The sequence below is a fragment of the Hemicordylus capensis genome, chromosome 6 (assembly GCF_027244095.1).
Source record: "Hemicordylus capensis ecotype Gifberg chromosome 6, rHemCap1.1.pri, whole genome shotgun sequence".
NCBI classification, from domain to species: domain Eukaryota; kingdom Metazoa; phylum Chordata; class Lepidosauria; order Squamata; family Cordylidae; genus Hemicordylus; species Hemicordylus capensis.
The window spans coordinates 12432093-12457557 of NC_069662.1; the positions used below are offsets into that span (position 1 = coordinate 12432093).

Consider the following 25465-nt stretch of genomic DNA (forward strand, 5'->3'; position numbering starts at 1 on the left):
AGCCAACCAACCCACAAATGCTCAATTGTCTTCAGAAAGCAGGAGAAGGTAGATGCCATCGCAACGTTTTTGTTTATATCCCCTATGATGGCATCTTTATCCCAGGACAGAAACAAGCCAGGCCTGCTACAAAACCAACATATTTATTCCAGGTTGAATTTGTTTCCCACTGAATAACCCTGCTACACCCACAATCTTCATGCTTCTCTTTGTATTGCTTCCAAGACATGATGGTTCCATACAGAAAGTAAGGGGTTAATCCCGCCACGTCACCTCCACTTCATCTGTACGATACCTGGAGGTGGAGGAAGACTCAGATTAACTCTCTACCTAGAAAAGCAGGCTATTGCATTGCAGAGGCAGGATGCAAGCCACACATTGACATATCATATAGTTCAGCACTGGCTGTTACAGATTTAAAAAAACAACAAGCCCCTTCCCTTCCCTGATTTGTCACAAGCCCCAAATGTGAGACAATCACCTCTGTGTAATCCATGAATCTTTAAGTGCAGTAACTTGACCGGACTGGAACATCTCCCAGCCAGCTTGAGCAATCATGGCCCCATTGTCGATGCAGAATCTGGGTACCAAAAAACCCCCAAACCAACAATGGAGCGGGGGGATAATGGTTAGAGGAGGTGTTGCAGGAACTGCAACTCTTGGTTACTAGCTTTAAGAAAGAGGATTTGCTGGTTAACGTTAGTAGTTCCTAAACCCACCCCGTACATTATTCCCATTTTGTATGCCTGAAAAGGGCAACAGTTCCTGAAAATTCTAAATAAAATTTAAATGATGAGCACTCAATTCACGATAGTGGTAACAACATTTTTAGCTTTGCTATGCTAATTTAGTGCTAGGCAATCCAACAGAAAACCCTTCTCTCAACTGAGGCCTACACAAGTAGAATCAAACTTAATCCACACTTCATACATCTGATGAAGTGAGGCTCTAATCCACAAAAGCTTCTGGCATGATAAACCTGTTCACTGTTCTTAATGGGTTTTGCTGCAACACAGAGGTTTGCAACTCTATTGCTGGACTACAACTCCCATCATCCCCAGCATGGTAGCTGGAATTGTAGTACAATAACATTTGTGAGCCCAGGATTGGGGACCCCTGTCGTAACAGAGCTGACGTGACTACCCTAATGGAAACTGCATGAACTATACTCATGAATTTGAAGACAGCCATGGAATACCCTGCTCTCACACTTGGGCTTTCACAGGTCTGCCCGAGGGTCCAGCGTGAAAGGCAGCTCTTACCTCTCATCTGTCGCAAAGAGTTTTGCCCCTCTTTCCTGGCACATGATCTCCATCATTTCCTGCAGTCGCTCATTACCTGGAGGAGGCACAAGGTGAATACAAGCTAGCAACACACCTTGTGCATCACAAACAAAAAGAAGATAGGCAACATTCCAGCTAATGTAGGTGCGTATAGATAGATAGATAGAAAGTAAAAGTAAAATTACACATATAAAGTGTGTCGAGTCGGTGTCAACTCATGGTGACCATAGAGACCTGTGGTTGTCTTTGCAGAACATGCACTTATATATATGCACCTACTACCAGCTGCCCAACTTGGAAAGTGAGAGGTCAGAACTGGGAGTCAATGTGTGGTTAACAGGGTAAGACTGTTTTCTTTGATAGGAGGGAATCCAGGAAAAGACCAGTCCTCCTAGCCAGAACCTGGAAAACCCAGTCTCCTCCTTTAAGAAGAGAGTTGGTCTTGTCGTAGTGAGCATGAGTTGTCCCCTTTGCTAAGCAAGGCCCACCTTGGTTTGCATTTGGATGGGAGATGACATGCGAGTGCTGCAAGGTATCCCCCTTAGGGGATTCAACCACTAAGGGTATGCACGGACTGGTTTCCGCGGTTTGGTCCAAATTTGGACCAAACCGTGGGTTCCCAAATCACTGACTTGAACCGGTTCACAATCGAACCACTCGAACCAGCAGCTTCCTATGTTCTTAAGAACCGTCTCATCCTAGAGGAACGGCCAGTCACCAGCTCTCAGTCTAACCTACCTCACAGGGTTGTGAGGATGACAAGCAAGGGAAGACCATGTACACCACCTTCTGTTCATTCAAGCAAAGGTGGATATAACATTTAATAGACAAATTTGGAGCTGTACAGATATGAGGAGGAAGTAAGATTCTGAAAGTGAGAAATGGTGGTAATTTATTTAAAGGTGATGCCATTTGGTTGAGATGGAGAAGTTTCATCCAGGGTGAGAAGGGGGAATTGGGAGGGGTGGTCCTTGAAAAGGAACTTCCCATCACGAACTCGGTTTTGAGGATACCCTAGGAGTAATGGAAACATGGGGCATCCTTAGTGGGCAGGCCAGAAAACCTTTTTGTGCAAGTGTGGTGGTGAAGGGCTGGGAGGAGAATGTGAAATATTACAGGCTTTCCTCTCAGTAACCCGCCTGGCAGACTTTCTAACAGATCTTTAAACTTACTTGTTCACAGAGACTTTTAAAACGTGTTTTACTATATTCTGATGAGTTTTTAATTTTAATTCTGTTTAATTGTTTTTATTCTACATTGTGTTTTATTTGTTCTGTTGGGTTAGATATTATATCACTTCTATGGTTTTACTGTTGTAAGCCACCCTGAGCAGTATTGTACTGGAGGGGTGGGATATACATATTTTTAACAACAACTAAATAAATAATACGCTTACACCCTACTCCACCCACAATCAGTGCCTCATGGGACCCAGTGTGCGCCATGGCTCGTTCTGTGATCTCCACCAGCATAGCAAACACAGTCTCCTGGGATGGAGAAAGAAGAGAAAAAACAGACACAAACACAATTGCAAGGAAGCCTTTAGTTCAGACCTGCAGCCCTTTCTTTTAGCCCACGGGCTCTCAACCTTGGGTCCCCAGATGCTGTTGGATTACAACTCCCATCATCATCCGGGGTTGATGGGAGCTGTAGTCCCACAACATCTGGGAAACCAAGGCTAAGGACCCCTATTTTTCAGAACAAGCCCAGGCCGTGACCACATGGCTGTCCTGGACAGGAACCTGTTGCCATGCCAACTCAGCCTAGCCAGTAGCCCCACTTTTTTCATCCCTGTGTGCAAGTACGTCACTCTGTCCCCGTCTCACTACCCCAGCCTGATGGCCTAATGGTTTTTGTGGAGGGAGAGGAACAAGACTCCTTGTAGTAGCTAGGCGACCTCCAAAGGTCTATCAGCCGTTTCCTGCTTGACCTAGAAGTAGTTGATCGCCTAAGGTGGCCTAGCAGCTGCAGTGCTTTTTCATGCAGGATTGGCAGAGGATGAAGCGGAGGTGATGCATCCAGCGATGGATGATACAGCACTTTTCCTACCCCATCCCAGGCCTTGGTCCGATTGGTTCCTCACCTGCAGGGAGAAGCAGAGGTCTTCTGGAGTGCACTCCCCAGCAGCAAGCATTCTGTGAGCCACTTCCTGTATTGGAAGAAGAGAGGGGGACGGATTACACTTGCTACCTTTTGTTTTTACTGACAAATGTGCTGATGGGATGGCAATCTGGTGGGGAGAGGAGAAAACAGGGCTTACCTCTATATGGGATAAGATCCCAGAAAAAGACACATCCATGCCTTTCACAGTATACGGAAGTTCAACCAGCTTTTGGCCCCTGTGAAAAAAGGAGACTTTTAAAACTACATTAAATTCTCTTCTCCCATCCCAGAGCTGTGCTATAGAACATAAGAATAGCCCTGCTGGATCAGACCCAAGGCCTATCTAGTCCAGCACCATTTCCCAAAGTGGCCCACCAGATTTATTTTTTATTTTTATACTTATGCAAGTCCCTGGGCAGCTCACAATCTAAAAACACGACGATTAAAATATTGACACAATTAAAGCAGTTTAAAATGCAGATAAAAACTCTCAAACGTTAAACTAAGAGCCTGACTAAACAGGTATGTCTTCAGGTCCTTCTTGAAAACATCCACAGAAGGGGAGGCTCTAATTTCGCTAGGAAGCACATTCCAAAGTCCTGGGGCCACCCTAGAAAAGGCCCAGTTTCGAGTTGCCACCAACCAAGCCGGTGGCATCCTCAAGTGGGCCTCCCCAGATGATCTTAATAGGCAGCAGGGTTCACGAAGAAGAAAGCGTCCTCTTAAATACCAAGCCATTCAGGGCTTTATAGGTTATAACTAGCACTTTATATTTTGCCCGGAAACTTATTGGCAGCCAGTGTAGTTCTTCTAAAAAGGGTGTAATATGATCTCTTTGGGTAACCCTGGAGACCAACCTGGCTGCTACATTCTGTACCAGTTGCCGTTTCCAGACTACATACAAAGGCAGCCCAACGTACAGCACACAGAGAAGCTCACAGGCAACAGGTGAGGGCACCTGAGGGCTACAGAATTCAGTCTCTCAAGAATTTATTATGTTTTTATTCCACCTCCTGTCCGAGCATTGACCAGACCTGGATCCACTTAGCTTCAGTGTGGGGGCTACATCATGTGTTTTCAGGCCATTCCCTGGGACAATTCCACTTTGTTTGTGTTTTGTTGTTGTTAACAACCATAAAGCATCTTTCTCATAGTTACAAATGTGTATCCTAATGCAAGTTTACAGAATCATTTCTGATGCGCCAGCTGGGTGGGAAACAGAATTATCAGGAAACAGTCATTGTCCAGGATGTAGGTAAACATCAACTGGACTATCTTGTTCTTAAGAGAGCCTCAATCATGGGAGAACAGACACTTACGGTGGGTTTTATGAGGGAAAAACAAACGAGTCACTAAAACAGTGTTTTAGTGACTAATGCTCAGGGATGGGGCAGCAACATTTTTAGCAATTCCTGCTTCTCCTTCCTCTGTCATCCTGCCAGCTGCTGGGGTCTTTACCGCCTTGCCAAAATATTCAACATTATGTCCCAAACTTGCGGTGGGGGCGGGGAGAATCATACAACCAAGAAATCAAAATAAAGCACAGCTATGCAAAATGTTGTGTCTTCACTCTTACTCACTTCTTGGCCATCTGTTCAATGTTGTAGCCTGGACTGGGGTCATTTGAGATCTAAGATGAAAAATGCAACAAAGCTATCAGGATGCCACAGAGTCTACGAAGACACCATCGCCTTCCCTCTCAGCCCAAGAACAACAGATCAACCATCTGGGTTGGATTCGAGAGACATGTTCCATTTGCCACATGGGAGCAGCCTTGCCAAGAGAAAACTCTGCCTGTTAAGGATTATGCAGATGGAAGAGGAACAGAAATCACAAACACAACAAAAGAGGAACTGCTGGGTGATTTTCTCCTTCTGTGATCTCCTTCTCTAGTGGCTAATGTTCTTTATTCCTCTCCCTCCCAACTCTTATGGAAAATTAGCCACTAAAGAGAGAGATAAGAGGCAGCAAACAACAGAAGGAAAGAAGCGGCCAGAAGCTCCAAGTCCTGGAGGAAGAGTGGGATATAAAATGTAAAAATGTAACGTAATGTAATTAAAGGCCCAAGACAGAAGCCAGTAATAGAAATTGGCAGCCCTATATAGTGAGCATAACATGTAGCCAAGCTCTAAGTCAGTAGACGACATGTGCCATATTCACAGTTACTTTATTAATTATTATTATTACATTTATATCCCACTCTTCCTCCAAGGAGCCCAGAGCGGTGTACTACATACTTGAGTTTCTCTTTCACCACAACCCTGTGAAGTAGGTTAGGCTGAGAGAGAAGTGACTGGCCCAGAGTCACCCAGCAAGGATCATGGCTGAATGGGGATTTGAACTCGGGTCTCCCCGGTCCTAGTCCGGTACTCTAACCACTACACCAGGCTGGCTCCCATGTGAAATGTTACTTCACATTTGCTTTACTGTTGCAGTGTTCCCACAGGAAGAGAGGTGTTAAAGTAGGTAAAGGAAGGGAACAGATTCACCTTGAGAGAAATACTTGCCTCCACTCCGTGAACTCACATGTTCAGCTTCAAAGTGGGGCCATACGAGATGGGCGCTATAACTCACTAATCACACCCTCACACTGCATGCAGGAGGTCCCTGGTTCAATATGCGACATCTTCAGGTAGGGCCGGGAATAAGTCCTGCCTGAAACCTTGGAGAGCTGCTGCCAGTCCGTGTCAACAATACTGAATTCGATGGACCAATGGCCTGACTCAGTATATGGCAGCTCATGTTCCTATAACATTTTGGAGACGGGGCTATAGCTCACTGGCAGAGTGTCAGCTTTACATGCAGAAGGTCCCAGATTCTCTGGCAGCATCTCCAGGAAGGGCTAGGAAAGACCCTTCTACTAGAAGCCTGTCAATGTAGATGGTATTGAGCTATATGGACCAGGGATCTGGCTTGGTATAAGGCAGCTTCTTATATTAAGTAGTCACCTTAAGTGGTGCAGCAGGGAAATGCTTGACTAACAAGCAGAAGGTTGCTGGTTTGGATCCCTGCTGGTACTATATCAGGCAGCAGCGATAGAGGAAGATGCTGAACGGCATCATCTCATACTAAGCGGGAGGAGGCAATGGTCAACCCCTCCTGTATTCTACCAAGGAAAACCACAGGGCTCTGTGGACGCCAGGAGTTGAAATCGACTTGATGGCGCACTTTGCTTTACTATAGCCACTTGGGTGAAAGGACACACACACACACACACTCACACACGGCCCGAATGAACCATTTTCATAATTCTGCAAAGGCCTCAAAGCCTTGTTCTGACTGGAAAATGTTAGCCTACCCCCATAAGCACAGCAACAGGGTGTGCCTATGCACGGCTTCTCAGAAGAAAATCCCACCCAGAAAATGGGCTTACTCCCAAGGAAACATACATAGGCCTGCAGCTGAGCTCCTCACCTTCAACACCCGGGCAAAACGGTCTAGGCAGTTCCCCACTGCAATGTCAATCGTCTCCCCAAATATACGATATCGGCGCTCAGAATATGCAATGACCTGTGTGGGAAACAGAGGAACAACATGATAACGTTAATACATTTGCATTCTGTGTCACAGTCTCAGAATCATAGAGCTGTTAGGGTTTTTTTTAACTGTTATCAGGAAAGAATTCCCATGCCCCCACCCCAAGACCACCCCCTCAAAACAACGTTATCTGATGTAAAATAGAGAAAGTTGTGGATTTGGATGTCTGAGGCAACCCCTTGTCATTTTTGAATGTCTATACAGGTCTAGTTAGGCAACTTTATGTATAGACCCATTCACACATTATGTTCAACACTCATACGACAGGTGTACAGGGTACACAGGTACAGTCATTCATGTGTTATGTTGAACACAGGTACAGAAGTACACTTCCTATCTGTACTATGCATTTGAAGGGCCTGTACCCAGGTTCACGTTTGAACTGAACACAGGCACAGCCATTCACGCAGTCGCATATATGAGTGTACAGACATCCATGCACTCGAACAGCATGTCGTCTGAATCGGGATACTTCGGGTGATTTTTTCATTGTGGGATGTATATGTAAATATTCTCTTTGACTTTGGAATGTGCTGTGGTTATGTCGCATGTTTTTAAATTGACCGGGGCGGGGGGGGGGGAGATCGCTTCCTGAAATTGCTTCCCAGATAAAGAGGCTCAGCAACCAGCACCACAGAGCAGGACTGAGTAATTAATTATTAATTATTATTATTATTATTCGCAGCAGCAGCATTTATATCCCGCTTTTCCTCCAAGGAGCCCAGAGCGGTGTACTACATACTTAAGTTTCTCCTCACAACAACCCTGCGAAGTAGGTTAGGCTGAGAGAGAAGTGACTGGCCCAGAGTCACCCAGCAAGTCTCATGGCTGAATGGGGATTCGAACTTGGGTTTCCCCGGTCCTAGTCCAGCATTCTAACCACTACACCACACTGTCTCCCTGGTAAAACATGCTCAGCTTCAGAGAATGATGAAGGGCCGGAAAGGCATTGGTCCCGGCTTTGCAGCAAGGGGACGACAAGCAGCACCATCAGTTTTTATAATTCTCCATTTTTAGCTTTTAGAATAACTTTTAATTCAAGATGTATTACGGATTGTGGTTTTTAACCCGATTTCTAACTTGTTCACTTGATTTGGTGAATGTTATTGCTTTTACTGTCTATTGTACCTATTTTATTGTTGTGAGCCGTCCCGAGCAGTAGTGTACTGGAGGACTGGGGTATAAATATTTCAGATAAACAAATAATAAGTAAATGGCCGTGCCTACCTGAGTGTTCCCACCACTGACGTACAGCACTGTTGGGTTCTGGGCTCTGGTCAGCAGCCGCCCCATCTCAATGTGGCCCACGCAGTGATTCACCCCTAGAAGGGGCTTCCCCCACAGCTGGGCCACCGTCCGGGCCACAATAGCCACCGTCACCAAAGGGGCGCCCATGCCTGGACCTGGATAAAGGAAGAAAAAGCTTAGTGCCTGCAGTTTCCACAGGGTGGCGGCGGGGAAAAGAGAGAGAGAGAGAGAATTTGCCTTTCACCCAGTATCTACGCCCAGGGTGCACCCATGGAGTTAGTGCAAACTCAAGCGAATTCTGCTGTAAGAACAGAAGACTTGCTCGGCTGGATGAGATGGGAGGTCCATCAGACCCTGCATTTCGTTTCCAGAGATGGCCAGCGCCTTCCCTGCCAAAGCCCGCTCCATCCCCATACAGGAGCGCCTGTGGGACTCACCTTTGGTAAAAGCCACAGCGTCGATGTCTTGTGGCTTCAGCCCGGCCTCCTTCAGTGCCTCCTGCAGGACAGCCAGGACACACGAGCGGTGGTGACGGGCCGTGTCACCTGGCAGGAAACCTGGGAAGGGGTAAAAGAGGAGAGCCTGAAGGGCAGGGAGACACAGAGAGTGGGAAAAGCAGAGGCAGGACTCTCGGCAGGGCTGCCTGCTTTCAGCTGGTTTCGCACAGGTGGGTCCCAGAATCAGGTTTGCCAGGGGAAAGGATGGGAGAGGAAGGTATGGAGAAATGTCCAGGGACTTGCCAACTAGCAAGTCACTGGACTTTAACATTTTTAATAAAGTAAAGGTAAAGTGTGCTGTCGAGTTGATTTTGACTCCTGCCGCCGACAGAGCCCTGTGGGTGTCTCTGGTAGAATACGGGAGGGGTTGACCATTGCCTCCTCCCACACAGTGTGAGATGATGCCTTTCAGCATCTTCCTCTATCGCTGCTGCCTGATATAGGTACCAGCGGGGATTCGAACCGGCAACCTCATGCTTGCTAGGCTAGTCATTTCCCGCTGAGCCATTAGGTGGCTCAACATTTCTAATACTGGGTTTTAAATGTTTTTAATGATTTTAATTAATTGATTTGATGTTTTAAATTATGAATTGTAAACCACCCAGAGACACAAGTTTTGGACAGTACAGAAATATTTTAAACAAACAAACAGGCTGAGTGGTCACAAGGCACACCTCTAGGGCAGGCATTCGTTTTGGCACACCAGCAGCTGTTGGACTACAACTCCCATTGTTCCCAAACAATTTACTTTGACTGAGGATGATGAGAGTTGTAGTCCACCAAGAGCTGGAGGGCCAAGGTTGCCTACCCCTGCTTTAGAGACACAGAAGTCATGCTGTGGACAGAAGCCTGCTGGACTTGGAAGAGTAGATTGGATATATATACAGGATTGTGTGTATGCCAAGATTCCACAAAATCATAAATCATATTCACAACAGATGCAGAATCCCACTTTCTGAGAAGTGCAGCAATTGATTTAAGTTACTAGCCCTTATGGTTGTAAAGCTATGCTCAAAAGCGTGTGGGCAACAACGGCTGAAATCTCAAAAGCCAAAGAAGTGGCTGAACAACATTTCCTACCGCTGTGGCAACGGGCAGGGCTGAAGACCACTGTTCCCTCTATGGCGTGCGCATGTGCGTGTGCCCACACACTTTCTGATGTCTGCTCAGTTCATTTTAGATCCTGCTCAGGTTGAATCAGGAAGGCCCCACTCTGAATGCAGGTGTGCACACACACACTGCCTTGAGACTGCCGCCCAGAAAAAAACTCATTCTGCACCCAGATGAAGAAAGTTAGGGCAAACGCTGCTGAAGACCCCTGCACAGCTCCATGCTACGTCTTGCAACTAGCAGAGCCAGATATCATGCCAGAGAGTTTTTAAAAATACAGTAAGTAATGCAGAGCAGGATAAATTTTGCAAGTGTCCTCCATTTGTAGGATTTCTAAAGGTTGCAAAATTCAGAGAATTTTTTTTTTTTTAGCACAAGCTCTTTGGGTTGCCTAGGTGCAGAATGTAAAGGTATTTTGGGACAGATCTCTCTGTGTATATAGGGCAGTGGATCTTATATGGTGCATGGGATGCTTACCTTGTCCCGGAGGGGTGACATATGTCCGCCGGGGGTTGCTCAGCACTTCCCCATCTCGTACAATCCCCACTCCAATCTTATTGGCGCTACCCTCGAATCCTATCACCACGGGCATAGCCTCCTAGGAAACCTGAAAGAGAGAGAAAGAGAAAGTTTCAGACCCTTTGCTGAGCTACTGTGGTCCTCCTGCTCTGTTTTTTTTTAAAGAAGAGAATTATTGTGATTTAGCAATCAAGGCACGCCATAGCAATTTCCTACACTGAGTAAGGGCTTGGACCAGAAGATCTCCAAGGTCCCTTCCATGTCTAACATTATGTGATTCAAAGAGTTGTCGCTCCTCTTTGGCAGAGTGTGGGGACATCTAGCATGTCGCGGGGGCAGGCAGAGACCAGAGAGGAAGGATTTGTGTCACTTGCACAGGATGATGCTCTGTGTTAATGAATCCAGCTATCATCCACAGTTTCATATTTATTTATTCTGCTCACAGCCCACTCTTCAAATAAAAAGACCAAACTCCACCCCACCACACACACCATGTTCCTGAGGAGCACATCAAAAACAATAGTTCAATTTCAGTACAGTGCAATTTCAAAACAGTGGCTAACACAACAGCATCAGAACAGCCATGTCCCGAACACACACACAATTTATTTTATATAAAGGCATAATTTATTGAAAAGAATGAGTTTCACCACTCCTCTCTCTCCTTATGGCCACGCACCACACTTTAGATGGAGGAAGCTCCTGGAGGTCCCAAACTCAGATTAGAACCCCACCCCCAATTCTACCTATAAACCTTCACCTTAGTTTAAAGGCTGCAACTAGTATGCACGCAGCGCTTACCTGGAAGTAAGTCCCACTGAACCCAGCGAGCCATACTTCCGAGTAAACGTGAATAGGATTTGGTTAAATAGACACTTTTTTTAAAACCACTCTGCCGAGCGGATGGGTCGCTGCTAAATTAATCTATATGTCACAGTGTGAGCTTGACTACATAGACGCATCATGATATTTTCCTCTCTCTCCAGCCGGTAAAACCAGAACACCCGAGTCCTAGACCGCAATTTACACGAATGGAAGACGAGTCTGAATTTAAGACGACCCCCTGATGGCTAACATCAAAGAACTGGGGCGGCAGGGGGAGAGTAGTCTTGGATTCAGGTACATGAGAGGGTGGGGTTTTTTTTCACTCAATCAGCAGCTGAAAAGCAGAACTCTTGAGCTCTGCTCTTATCCATGGGAAAATGAAGTTGCACGTGTGGATGCGTCGTGTGCTAGGCTCCAGGACCCTCGTCTTCTCCTGTTGGCTTAGCGCAGCGTGCTAGGCACTGTACAAGTGCAGATAAATGTCACCACGTGCGGGCTTACACAGTCCGCGCAGGGTCCCTCTCCTCCCGTTCTGCGGGTGGCGCAGGACTCCCCTGGGTGGGTTTTCTGCGTCTTACCCGTGGCAGGATCCCGTCCTGGGTGTCTTTGCTCTAATCCAAGCCCAGTGCCAGCTTCAAGTCTGCTAGTTTAGCAACAAGTTTAGCAGATGGTGAAGATTGCAACAGAGAGAGAGAGAGAGAGAGAGAGAGAGAGAAAGCGGGGCGGGGAACGGATCGCAACAGAAGAAATAAGAAAGAGTTAAATTGCATCGACTACTTTTTCCAATTGGCAAAAGAGATAAATTTTAGAGATAGAAAAAGACTAGCGTTAAACGCAATGCTTGCTACCGGCTTCCATTCGAACGTCGACATATGCGGGGCAAGGTACGAACGTAATGCAAGAGCGACGTAGCGTAGGTATAAAAAGCACATTTAGAAGTTCCTGTGTCTGTGAATGCAAGAAACAACGGGAGAGTCTCTCAACCATCTACGCCCCTACAACTGTGGCGTCCTTTTCTACCATCATTGGTTCGCTTCTCATCGTTCAATTGGGAACCGAAGGTCTTGATGCTTTTGTAACTTCGGTCTCCAACTCCCCTATGAGGAGAGGATCGCGTCAGACCAGGAGATCACGCCCACTCCCTCTCCATGTGATGATGCGGGTCTCGTTTTCAAACACTCTTTAACCCCTTAATTGCTGGACAGGCCTACCCCTTTCGCTCCCCCTACAAGATAGGCCCGCCCACTCGAGCCCTCCCGTGTCACGTGCCGTATCCACTCCACGTGGTTGTCTCTCCATTCTCCTTCTGCTTGAGCTCTACAGCGTGCTCCTTTGTCTCGCGGGGGGTCTCTGGGATCCTGGTGCGGTAAGGAGGAGAAATGGTTTAATATGCTATTACTAATTAATTGTTATTATAATTCTATCTACTGTATCATGCGTAGAGAAATGCAGGGGTGAGCTGGGCTTCCATCTTTGCAAGAAGAGTCTGTGATTAAGGTTGCTTATCTGCCCGCCCGCCCCACTTCCCTTTAACAACTGCTTGGGAGACAGATATTCAACAGATGTAGCTTTGCTCCGTCATGGCTTCTTAAGAGTTGCCATCTGTCTTCTGTACCTGCAGAAAATGACTCTGTGCCTTTAATTGCTGTAGGCAGAAGCTCACCAGGTTGAGTTTCCTAGCACTGTTAGTGGGAAAGCATCTGTTGAATTTCTGCCGGGCATTCCAGCCTCAAAAGAAATAGTGGCTTTGTCTGGGAGAGAGGGAATGAAGCAGCTATAGATTATCTGGGGCTGATGACTATGAAGAGAGACAGATCAACTGCAAAAAAGCTATTTAAGTGTGTATGTGCAGTGGGGGAGGGCAGTGATTGGCTGGGAGGAGGGTGCTTTCTGCTTCAGCAAGAGCTGTGATTGGTTGGAGAGTTCTCCTACAGAAGCAGCGTGATTTGGAAGATGGAGCTTATCTGGTAGGAACAGTGTTACTGGCGGAGAGAAGGGCTCTGTGTGCCAAGCGGTGTGTGTATGTAGTCAAATCTTCCAAGTGGTGACATCACCATTTGAAGGATGCTGCATAGGGCTGAGGAAGGCTCCTGCCTGGGACCCACTGCCTGATAAAATAGCAATTCCTAAGTGAAATGGGCTGATGTCCTAATCTAACCCACTGCGAGGCTCCTTAGATGTGTCTGTGCTGACTGTGGGGGGCTTATGGAGGAGAAGGAGGTGGGTATGGGAGGTTGATCCTCTGATTTGGCTCAGAGGATTAATGTATTAGGCTACGAATGAGTTGCTGTGCATGGGATGAGGAGTGCCGCTGGATGGCATGTTGGTGCATATGCCACCCCCCCTTCCTTCCTTCCTTCCTTCCTTCCTTTTTTGGCGATGGAGGGATAGTTGGTAAAAGTGTGCCCTCCAACAAGGATTCCCAGATGTTGTTTACTAAAACTCCCAGCATCCCCAGCTGCAATGGCCTTTGGCTGGGGATTGTGGGAGTTGTAGTCATCAACATCTGGGAATCCTTGTTGGAGGAAACTCTGGTTGGTAGGCGGGTCAGCGGGACACTAAGGATGTGCACAGAATTGGGGGGGTGGGGGTCTCACTTTAAGGGCAGGGGAGGGTGCACTTACCCCTCCTCCTGCTTTCCCCCCGCTGGTGCTCGGTGTCGGTAAAAGCCCTTGGGGCAGCAGTGTACCTCCCTGCCGCCCCTTTCACCTCTTCGGCCAGAAGTACCGGGTGCATGTCGTGTGTGCACGTCAGACGGGCGCATGTGCAACTGCGACGTGCTTACGACACCCAGTGCCAGTGGGGGGGGGGAGTGCACCCTCCACCGCCCTTAAAGTGAGACACACACAACCCTGCCATTGTTTGAACCTGTATGGAGGCCTGTAAAAGGGCCTCCAAACAGGTCCGTGCACATCCCTAAAGGACACGAGGCTGCAGGAAAGGGCCTCTTTTGACGGGAACTGAAGGTGTTTGTGGTTTGCGCTAGTGCTTCTTCCTCTCCAGCAGACGTTGCTACTTAGGAGCCTGCCGCTTGTGAGACGGCGCTGTCGGCTGCTTGGGTTAGGACCTAGCTGGGGACCTGAGATGCCAAAACGGGGGAAGAAAAAAGAAGATGGAGTCCTTGCTGAGGAGAAGGAGGTGCCTGGTGAGTGTCTCTTCCTTGGCGACCAAGGTGCCATTGGTCCCCTTCTCACATTTGCCTGGGCTGTAGTACATTAGCCTTTAACATTTGGGGCCCGGTAGCTTCCCTTTCGCTTGCCCTATACGCTTATTTGCTGCACAAGCAGAGACGTTGCAGAAGTCCCCCAGCTTCTCTGCATCAGGACTTTTTCTTTGGTTACACTTATATCCCTCTAAGGAGCCCAGAGTGGTATACATGGTGATGCTGGTCTTCTCAACAACGCTGTGAGGTAGGCTAGGCTGAGAGAGATGTGACTGGTTCTGAGTCACCCAGTGAGTTTCCTGGCCTAATGGGGATTTGAACTCAGGTCTCCCCAGTCCCTCCACAGGCGTCATAAACTCTGTAGTAGCAAACCTTTCGGAGTGAAGAATCCAATTGGTGCCCCTCACCCCACCCCACTCAATGTAGCTGAAAACCTGGTCCCGTTCTATTCTGGGCACAAATGTGGGTAAGGTCAGGAGGAAGCTGGTCCTTAAGGAAGGAGAGCTGGTCTTGTGGTAGCAAGCATGACTTGTTCCCTCAGCTAAGCAGCATCTGCCCTGGTTGCATATGAATGGGAGACTTGATGTGTGAGCACTGGAAGAGATTCCCTTTAGGGGATGGAGCCACTCTGGGAAGAACAGAAGGTTCCCAGTTCCCTCCCTGGCAGCATCTCCAAGATTATAGGGCTGAGAGAGACTCCTGCCTGCAACCTTGGAGAAGCCGCTGCCAGTCTGTGAAGACAATGCTGAGCTGGATAGACCAATGGTCTGACTCGGTATATGGCAGCTGCCTACGTTCCTATGTCAGGATGAGGCCTTTGTGCCAGTGCTGCATGAGAAGCTGTGCCATTGAATCAGCACAACAGCTTTGGGGATGTGACCAGGGGAGAATAAAACAACTGGGGAGTGACCAAGGAATGCAAGCTTATCCATGTTTGACAGAACCAGCCCCCTTCTCTCCATACTAATGCAGTACTGGGACCACAAAACATGTGCTCAGCCAATCAATCAATCAATCAATCAATCAAGAAAGAAAGAAAGAAAGAAAGAAAGAAAGTGGAACAGCTGTTGCTTAACACTACCATTTCAGGCTCCTTGTCGCATGTTTTTCATTTTCTCATTGAAATCACATGTTGAAATGGTCCCACAACTTTTTAAAGAAACAACAACAAAAAATTGCATGCACAGAAGACTGGCATGTCAGGGCCTTAGCTTGGAGGCAGAGCATATGTTCTGGAGCCAGAAAAGAGCCCTATTCAGACATTATATTATACGGGAGTTCAGATGTCTGTAAACAGATGGCTGGTTTTGTATGTATGGCTGCACGCACTCATTTTGGAAGTGATTCTGTGTGCAAGGCCCCTCCAAAGGCGTATACCGATCAGAGGTGTACTGCTGCACCTGCACTCAGCATGATGTGTGAAGAACTGTACCTGTGTACACTGTACATAGGAAGCTGCCATATACCCAGTCAGACCCTTGGTCCATCTAGCTCAGTATTGTCTCTACGCAGACTGGCAGCAGCTTCTCCAAGGTTGCAGGCAGGAATCTCTCTCAGCCCTATCTTGGAGATGCTGCCAGGGAGGGAACTCGGAACCTAGATGCTCTTTCTAGTGCGGCTCCATCCCGAGGGGAATATCTTACAGACAATGCTCACACTTCTAGTCTCCCATTCAGATGCAACCAGGGTAGACCCTGCTTAGCTAAGGGGACAGGTCATGCTTGCTACCACAAGACCAGCTCTCCTCTCCATAGCACTGTACTCATGCTATGAGTGTTGAACATCGCTTCTGTCTTGCATTCAGTCCTTGGCATCTCAAGTCATCCAGTTCTTCGATCTGGAGAATCGGGGTGGGAAAGACCTCTACTGAAGGTGTTAGAAAGCTGCTGCCAGTCAGGGTAGACAACCCTGGCATAGACGGACCAGTGGTCTGACTCTTTATCAAGCAGCTTCATTGCTAGCATAGGTTCAAGAACTTGGGAGCAGCTCTGTTGAATGGAACTAAAAGTCCATCTAGTCCAGCCTCTTGTTTCCAACAATGGCCAGCCTGCGTGACCTTGGTTGCTCATCAGCAGCAAAAAGCCTTCCGTGACAAACTGCTTCTGAACCTGGGAGTTCTGTTTAACTTTCATGGCACATAGCTGTGGACCTCCTAATCCCCTTTTAAAGCCATCACATCTTGTAGCAGTGAGTTCCATAAGCTTTGCCATTGCAGAATTCACCTAGCCCTAGAGATGATGACATCTATTTTCCTTGGTGTCATTGATGCTCTTTTCCAGTCCTGATAAGGGTTTGATTTATATGTGCAAGTAAGTTCTCATAACTATCCAGTGCACAAAAAATGGTAGTCTTTCCTGCCCTTTATAACCATTATTGGCCTTTTTTTTAAATTTAAGGTACCAACACAGGCAACCCATAGGAAGCTGCCTTATACTGAGTCAGACAGTGGTCTATCTAACTCAGTATTGTCCACACTGACTGGCAGTGGCTCTGCAGGGTTTCAGGCAGGAGTCTCTCCCAGCCCTACTTGGAAATGCTGCCAGGGATTGAACCTGGCACCTTCTGCATGCAAAGCGGATGCTCTGCCACTGAGCTACGCCTCTTAACTTGGAAGTCACACTAGAATTTACTCTCGAGTTGGACTGCAGCTTTGTAAACTTCTCAGCCTGGTCACCTGGAGTCAGATGTTACTTTCCAGAGGCCAGCAGTCACATGGCTGTTCAAGCTTCCTCTAGTTTCCCCCTCCATCTGTCTCCGGAATGAGTTTTGTTCTGGGCGGCAGTATCAAGGCAGTGTGTGCACACAGGCATTCAGAGTGGGGCCTTCCTGATTCAACCTGAGCGGGACCAAAAATTAACTGAGTGGACATCAAAAACCTTGTGAGCATGTGCACCTTAGAATACTGGACACCACCAACACAGCAAGCTGTTGTGTGAGCTGCTTGTTTGGCTACATACATCTATAGGCTCAGGATAGCTTGAGGAAGAGTTGTCTTTGAACTTTTAAATTACAGGAGGCATACGTATTTTCATGCATTAAAAATGAACTATATCCTGTTCTTTCTCCACCCAAAATGGGGATGCCCAGAGCATCTAGCAATCAAAACAAAACAGTGTGAAATTAAAATATCAGTAGCAACTAAGAAAGAAAAGGCAGCAAATTAAATAATTGTAGGATATCAGAGTGGCACCAAGATTCAAAAGCCTGCCTAAGCAAGTCAGTCTTCGGGCATTGGCAGAATGCAAGGAGGGAGTGGCTCTCAACTCTTGTGGCAGGGAGTTCCACATAGTGGGTGTCGCCACAGGAAAAGGTCCTCTCGTGTTGGTGACCCATCTCCCCACCAATCAGATATCTGAAGGCAGAGCAACAAGTGGGTGTCACCGGATTATTTAGAAGACAAGCAAATTCAAAAGGGATTCAGAATTCATAGAATTCCTTCTTCGGACCCAGGGCAGCTGCGGGGTGGGTGGGGGAAGAGATCTATTGGGAGTGGGGTGGGGAAAGGATGGCGGGGGTGCTGCCTTCCCTTTTGCCTCTGGCTGCCAGGGAAGAGGTAGAGGGAGTTGAGGCGGAGGAGACTGCATGCCTCCTAAAAGCAGCTGCGCGGAGGGCTGCAGTTGTATGCACGCGCATGCGCTCACTTTAGAGGGAACGCAGACCCCAGTGCTTTGTGACTGCTGAAAAAGGTTTTCTGTTTTCCTCGGCTTCTCTTTGCTAGAGCCGGAGCCTAAGAAGGCTAAGAAAGGTGGAGGGAAAGCGGAGAAGGAGGCAGACGGCCCCATCCTGTACGAAGATCCTCCAGATAAGCTCACTTCTCCCAGTGGCAAGAAATATACGTTGAAGATCACTTCCTGGAATGTGGACGGGCTCCGTGCCTGGGTCAAGAAGAAAGGTTTAGAGGTAAGGCAGAAGAAGAGCGTTGCTGGACCGAAAGGGCGATCATACCCAGCGTCCTGTTTCCCACAGTGGTCATCTAGATGCTCTAGGACTGGGCTTTCCAATCTTTGGTCCCCAGATGTTCAACTACAACTCCCATCACCCCCCTGCTACCATGACATTTGATCGTGGTGGCAGGGAATGATGGGACTCGTAGTTGCGCATCATCTGGGGACCCAAGGTTGGGAAACCCTTCTCCAGGAAGCCCTCAAGCAGGGCATGGAAGCATCAGGCTCTCTTGGTTTTTGTTCCCCAGCAACTAATATTTAAAGCTATACTGCCTCTGAACCTGGATGCTCTACTTAGCTACCATGGTTAATAGCCAAGAAACCACTCCTCTTCTGCCATGAATTTGCCTAGTTCTTTTCTAAATCCATCTAAGCCAGTGGCCAGCACCACAGCTGTGGCCACAAATTCCATAAATTAATTACCCCTATTGAATGAAGAAGTGCTGTCTTTTGGCTGTCCTGAATTAGTTGTGTCAGGCGGGCGGGCGGCATTGATTTCCTCCAGACCATGCATTGTTTTGGAAACACCACCTTGGTTGTCTTTAAATTAAACATAAATAAAGATTAAGAAGCAAACGCTTTTTTTCTTGTAGAGCCTGGCTGAGTGGTGAATGGATGTTCTCAGCCTTGGGTTGCCAGATGGTGTTGGGCAGGGGATGATGGGCACTGTAGTCCAACACCACCTGACGACCCAAGGCTGAGAACATCCATTCACCACTCAGCCAGGCTCTACAAGGAACTCTCTGCCACATCTGGCATCATATAGCCTGGGCAGGAGTTTGGGTGTCCCTCAATTGGTCCTCCCTCCTGGATGTCCTCGTCTCATGTGTGTGCACAATTGGTTGCAGTTTGCTTTTGATGCTGAATGTGTTAACACAGCCTCTGGCTTGCGACAGCCCCTCGAGGAAGCACTGCCTCTCACGGAGAAGCCATCACAAGGCTGTGGCATAGCAACCAGACACTCTGCACGAATTAGCAAACCCCTTTGGGGGTGCAGGCTAGGACTGGAGACAGACGAAGCCAGCTTAACATTGCATCTTTATCCTGCCCTTTCTTCAAGGAGCGCAGGGCAGCATGCTTGGCTCTTCTCACACTGACCCATTTTACCCTCACAACAACCCTGTGAGGTAGGATAGGTTGAGTGTGTGTGGTGGGTGGGGTGAGGGGGAGAGACTGGTCTTCCTAGCTGACCAGGAGTTAGAACTCAGATCTCCCAGGACCAGAGGCTGACACTAACCACTGCACAATGCTGGCTGACATCCGGGTTAATGCTGCACTAGTGCAAGGCTGTTGTGTTGGCTAGATCTTCTAAGTTGGGAGTGTGTGGCACTAGTGTGGCAACCAGTGCAATTGGGCCCATGCATGCTGCCTCTGACCTGCCTCCTGGGTGGAATTGCTTCCTTGGTCCCTGTCTGTTGCAGGGAGTGATGTCAGGCTATCCTTTTTGCACAAGCCCAACACACAAACAGATCAAGGGTGCAAGGGATGGGGCCAGAGCTCATTCCCTGGCAGCATCTCCAGGGAGGGCGGGGAAGGCCTCCTGCCTGAAGCCTTGGAGAAGCCGCTGCCAGTTGATGACGAGACAGTGCTGAGCTGGATGGGCCGGGGTGGGGGTCGGGTCAGGCTGTGTTCTCGGATGGGAAGGATCCAGGAAGGGAACGGTCCTAGCTACCACCTGGAAAACCCATTCTCTTCCTTTAAGAGGTGAGCTGGTCTTATGGTAGTTCGCATGAATAGGGATGTGCATGAACTGGTTTGGAGGCCATTTTACGGGCCTCCGAACCAGTTCGAACCCCCACCGGCTCGAAGGTTCAGCTAGGGGTGGGTGGCTTTAAGGGCAGGGGTGGGTACACTTACTTCCCCTGCCAGTGCATGAGTCCTTAAGAGCCGGTCGGGGCAGGAGCATACCTCCCTGCCACCCAGTGCCGCCATTTACTAGATGTACCCGGAAGCAGGAACGGCAACTGCACGTGTTGGGTGCGTGCGCGCGAGCGGCATGTGCAGTCACCATTCCTACTTCCGGGTACATCCGGTAAACAGCGTCATGGGGCAGCAGGGAGGTAGGACTCATGCGCTGGCAGGGGAAACGCGGTCGGGGGGAGGAGGTGCACCCCGTCTTTAAAGCCACCAAACCCCACCACCGCCAAACCGGACCCCGCCGGTTTTGTGCAAATCCGTAAGCCTGAATTCTCCCCTTTGCCAAGCAAGGTCTGCCTTGGTTTGCATTTGGATGGGAGACTACGTGTGTGTGCACTGTGAGATAAGGGGACGGAACCATAGCTTAGTGGGGAAGCATATGTATGTTTGCATGCAGAAGGCCCCAGGTGGCACCTCCAGGTAGGGCTGCGAAAGGCTCCTGCCTGAAGCCTTGGAGAGCCACTGCCAGTCCGTCTAGCCCAGGGCTGCTCAAATTCGGCCCTCCTGCAGATGTTGGCCTACAGCTCCCATAATCCCTGGCTATTGGCCACAGTGGCTGGGGATTATGGGAGTTGTAGTCCAAAAGCAGCTAGGGGGCCTACGTTGAGCAGGCCTGGTATAGCCAACACTGAGCTCGATGGACCGAGGGTCTGGCTCGGTATCGGGCAGCTTGCTGTGTTCCTGTGAGACGGAGCAACCTTGAGCATCTGCTAAGCTATGTGGCCCCCTTCCATGGATCCATCTTTGTACGTTGCACTTGCACAGCCTTCGTCTGGCTACCGGACCACTGGCTCTTACACAGTTCACCATTGGGAAGTAGCTCCTTTGGTTGGCACGCGAAGCCCCCATCCCCACCCGCCCGAGTCTCCCTGTTCTAGCCTGCCGAACCCCACTCCTCTCTTTTGTCGGGGGATGGAACTCGGGGAAACTTGACCTAACGCCATCTCTCCCTGCAGTGGGTGTGCAAAGAGGACCCTGATGTGCTCTGCCTTCAAGAAACCAAGTGCGCAGAGAAGCAGCTCCCCGCCGACATCCGGGATATGGCTGAATATCCCCACAAGTACTGGGCCTGCTCCGACGACAAGGAAGGCTACAGCGGCGTGGCCATGCTCTCCAAGGTCAAGCCGATCGATGTCACCTTCGGCATCGGTAAGGACTCCCCAGCTCCCTTAGCTAAGGGCACCTTCCTTGCACAAGCCTTATCCCTGCACAGCCTGTCTCTTTAGAGCTGTGCCTTTCATGCTGCTTTTTGGCCCCTTCCCACCACCGGTGCTTCCTCAAGTCAACATTCCATGACTGGCCCTTCCCCTCGTTCATTAGCATGTGGGCGCAGGAGGTTGACTCAGTGGCCTACGAGGGTGAGGAGCCCATAGGCCTCAGGAAGCCAATCTGTGCTTGCTTACCCATGGGATGTGGTTAAGAAGGGTCTGGTGGGAATTATGGGAGTTGGTCCCAACAGCATCTGGGGACCCAAGTGGGAGAAACCCTGTCACGAACTCTGTGAATACTGCTCCAAGCTCATTCATCATCCCGCGGACTATCTCTAGGCCACAATCCAGGCTTTACGGACATGGAAACATGTGAGATGTGGCACCCTCTGTATACAAGTATTCCAGGGCTGTGCATGGGGTTGGGCAGGCAGAGATAAATCTTGCACCCAGAGAAATTCTACTTTGTGATTTCCATATTTCTCCCCATTTTGCATAATTGGTTCTGAGCGAGGACTAGTGCAGGGCACAGAAGCCCACTGACTGTAGAAAGTGCCCTTCAGCCACTCCTGGCTGCTGAGAGTTCAGTCAGTCTTGTCCATGCCTTTCAAGCCTGTCTTTAGAACCATAAGGGCTAGGAACTTATGGCACTCTATAAAAAAAGAGAAAGGGGGAAAAAAAAACCTTCTAAACCTGAGGTTTTCACACAGCTGAGTTTCCCCTCTCATACCAGTCTGTGGGGCAGTCCCACTGAATTGTGGCATGCCCAAAGTTTAAACTTCCCCACCAGTCGTACTTTAATTATTAGCCAACTCTCGCCCTCAGTCACAGCTTTGCTCTCCTCTTGGTGGGCAGTGGGCTTTATGCACTCCCTATCCCCCCCACTGAAACTCATGGCCGGGCTTCATCTGCCCTTTTGCTCTGCCCAGCTTCAGTTTCCATAGGCAGGCTCTCCCCACGCCAACCCAGAGGAAGGTGGGCTCGGCCGGTCTGCTATAAGGCAACATTTCTAGTTAAGAGCGGAGGTGCTCTGTGCTTTGAACATCTGTTTCTCACAGGCGATGTTGCCAAAACCATCTGGGGAGTACAAACTTCAGTAGCCCCATAATGCTTGCCTCAAATACAAGGTGAGCATTACCGACCTGCAAACTCTTCGGGTCAGATTTTAATCGGAACCAAAGTGAAAATCAAGTTCTTCCTCCCATTTACCTGCTTGCTTTCCCTGCTGCTGCGATTCCATTACCCAGCCCTTCTGGTCCCTGGCTCATTGCCATAAGTGGCAATGGAAATAAACATTCATAGCTGGAGTCGAGATCAGCCCCCATCATTCTCCTAATATTATTGGAGGAGGGACTTGGATGGGGTCTGAAGTAAGCTGCTTTATGAATTCTTTGCATAAGAGTTCAGCCTTCCAAGTCTGATGGGGAGGCCGTGGCTACCTTTGGCCAGCGCCTCCAAGCCAATGACCGTTTACCTTCTGTGGACTTCCTGCCTCCTACAGGTCAGGCAGAAACCTTAAGTGGTGCAGCGGGGAAATGCTTGACTAACAAGCAGAAGGTTGCCAGTTCGAATCCCCGCTGGTACTATATCAGGCAGCTGCGATATAGGAAGATGCTGAGAGGCATCATCTCAAAATGAGGAGGCAATGGCAAACCCCTCCTGTATTCTATCAAAGAAAACCACAGGGCTCTGTGGGCGCCAGGAGTCGAAATCGACTTGATGGCACACGACCTTTACTTACAGGTGAGGAGGAGCATGACAAGGAAGGCCGGGTGATCACAGCTGAATTTCCCTCCTATTTCCTGGTGACGGCCTACGTGCCCAACGCGGGGCGAGGGCTGGTGCGCCTGGAATACCGCCAACGCTGGGACGTGGCCTTCCGCTCTTACCTACAGCGCCTGGCCGCCCGCAAGGCCCTCATCCTGTGCGGGGACCTCAACGTGGCGCACCAGGAGATCGACCTGAAGAATCCCAAGGGCAACAAGAAGAATGCAGGCTTCACCCCGGAGGAGCGGGCCGGCTTCGGGGAGCTGCTGGAGGCCGGCTTCACCGACACGTTCCGACACTTCTACCCCGACACGCCCTACGCCTACACCTTCTGGACCTACATGATGAACGCCCGGGCGAAGAACGTGGGCTGGCGGCTTGACTACTTCCTGGTGTCCAAGGGGCTGCTGGAGGGCTTGTGCGACAGCAAGATCCGCTCTGGGGCTCTGGGGAGCGACCACTGTCCCATCACCCTGTATCTGGCTGTGTGATGGGACGGAGGGCAGTATTGCATTGGCCTTGCAGTACTGCAGCTTGCGCGTGGGGTAACTCCATGTTTCCCCTGAGAGATGCACGGTTGTGTGAGATGATTACATGTGTGTGTGTGCACCCTTTTATAGCAAGGGGTTGGATTTCTGTGTCTATCATGGCAGGGAGACGAGATTACGGTGCCCGGGGTTGCCAGCCGCTGACCGGAGACTGCCTCGGCTGTAATCGCGCTGGCTGTAGCAAGGTTTTGTCATTTGCTATGGGGCTCTGGTTTCAGTAGACAGGTAGACTACTCCTGGAGTAGACAGGAGGAAAGCAGGTGTGGACACACTAATGCAGGAGAGGACGTCTGGCCACTCCTTTTTCTTGGGGCTGTTAAAAAAAATAACGGATAGCTTCTCCCGTTCAGTAACTGGCAACCCCTATACTCTGGGATTCTCACAACAGGGAGTGCAAGGGCCTGCTAGAGAAAGCCGATTCTCCTTTTCCCATCCAACAACCACATGTGCTCCTCTCAGCCTGTGAATCTCCATCTTCTCCACCTTATTTTTCTATCAAACAGTTTATCTTTAGAGCCTAACCCCTGCCATATTTCCTGGATTTAGGAGGCTGTACTCCTAACACAGATTTAATCTCTCAAAAGAACATTAAACTTCCCTTTTCATAAAAGCAACAGGCCGAAGGGCATCAAGTAAGCTCTGTCGTTCAGCAGGGTCTGGGATCCAGGCCCCCGGGCCTAGTTGTGCTACTCTAACCGCAGTATCACACCAGCTCCAAGTACTCTGTAGTAAAACCAAAGTGATTGTTCATGCAAATATGGCCTGTTTCACCTTAATCAGTCCATCTGCTTCTCCTCTCAAGACAAATGTGAAAATTCGCTTATTGGTTTTTCCAATCGCAGATTTGAAAAGTGTGGGATTCATGACTGGGAAATGTGCAGTTTGGCAATTTGTTTTTTTTAATTGGCGGGGGGGGGCATTTTGGGGGTCGCTATCACTTTACCTTTTTTGGTCACTTCACAACCACAATTCCCCTAACCCCGTTTGCCATTAAAACCAATGGCTCTCCAACCACAAGAGTTTCCAGGAACGAAACCCTTGCGGTTGGCTGTATGATTTAGGGCTTTGCGCCCCTTGTCCGGGGTTTTCAGACTTGGGTCTCTTGATGTTGCTGGACTACAACTCCCATTATCCCCAGCCACAATGGGGATGTTGTCCAGCATCAGCAAGGGACCCAAGTTTTAGAAGCCCATCTCCAGGTGGAAGTGTGGGATTCAGTACTACGTGGAGAACTTGGTGTAGGTTTTGTTGGTTTTTAAAAAGGCTTCTGGCCCTCAAGCTTGACCCGAACACATGTGGGCAATCGGGGGGGGGGGGAGGACCATTTGGTTTTGGCACCTCTGCCCCTCTTCTGCACGTAGCAAGAAACAGAGTAAGTTATGCAACTATGCTGGGGTGGGGGGCAGCACTGAGAGCTCTACTTCCACTTCCTGTTTCGTTCATAAGCGTGCAGGGCCCCACTACTAGAAAGAGAGCCATTTGAAAATGGCAGGGCGTTTTCACTGAATCTTTGCTATGCATCAGAATAAAGCATCTGCTCGTGACTGAGCCCAAAAGAAGCGCCTCCTTGTTTTACTTTCAGACTTGTGACCTGGATCTCATGATCCCCACACACCCCCTTGGCACGGCAAAGGTAGGTTCCCTGTAGCCCAGCCGCCAGTGGAGCCTTGAATGCTGCACCCTCACAAAAGCGGTTACCAGTAGCAGCCCCTGCAGCAAAGCGCAACACCCTCTCCCTCCCTTCTCATACCCCTGAATTCCTTCCTTTTCCTCAGAGGATAGGATGAGCAAAAGCA

The 25465-nt window shown here is 49.1% G+C and overlaps 2 protein-coding genes across 8 annotated transcripts; one reads left to right on the forward strand and one right to left on the reverse strand.

Moving 5' to 3' along the window:
* Positions 1-127: 127 nt before the first annotated feature.
* OSGEP (O-sialoglycoprotein endopeptidase) lies at positions 128-12233 on the reverse strand. Of its 5 annotated transcripts, XM_053262912.1 has the most exons (13): positions 11971-12232; positions 11701-11765; positions 10256-10385; positions 8609-8728; positions 8151-8326; positions 6801-6896; positions 4967-5016; positions 3544-3622; positions 3367-3432; positions 2680-2770; positions 1263-1338; positions 482-580; positions 128-295 (listed from the first exon to the last, which is right to left on the reverse strand). In XM_053262912.1, the coding sequence occupies exons 3-13, from the start codon at positions 10368-10370 to the stop codon at positions 256-258; spliced, it is 1008 nt and encodes a 335-aa protein (XP_053118887.1). In that variant the 5' UTR covers positions 10371-10385; positions 11701-11765; positions 11971-12232; the 3' UTR covers positions 128-255. The 5 variants fall into 5 exon arrangements, with proteins under 5 accessions (XP_053118887.1, XP_053118889.1, XP_053118888.1 ...); XM_053262914.1 differs by lacking the exon at positions 11701-11765 and having other exon boundaries at positions 11971-12233; XM_053262913.1 differs by lacking the exon at positions 11971-12232 and having other exon boundaries at positions 11624-11936.
* A 102-nt stretch (positions 12234-12335) lies between these two features.
* Positions 12336-25218, forward strand: APEX1 (apurinic/apyrimidinic endodeoxyribonuclease 1). Of its 3 annotated transcripts, none has more exons than XM_053262916.1 (5): positions 12336-12488; positions 14129-14267; positions 18004-18185; positions 21103-21295; positions 23098-25218. In XM_053262916.1, the coding sequence occupies exons 2-5, from the start codon at positions 14207-14209 to the stop codon at positions 23610-23612; spliced, it is 951 nt and encodes a 316-aa protein (XP_053118891.1). In that variant the 5' UTR covers positions 12336-12488; positions 14129-14206; the 3' UTR covers positions 23613-25218. The 3 variants fall into 3 exon arrangements, with proteins under 3 accessions (XP_053118891.1, XP_053118893.1, XP_053118892.1); XM_053262918.1 differs by having other exon boundaries at positions 12352-12488; positions 14126-14267; XM_053262917.1 differs by having other exon boundaries at positions 12401-12488; positions 14109-14267.
* Positions 25219-25465: the final 247 nt, after the last annotated feature.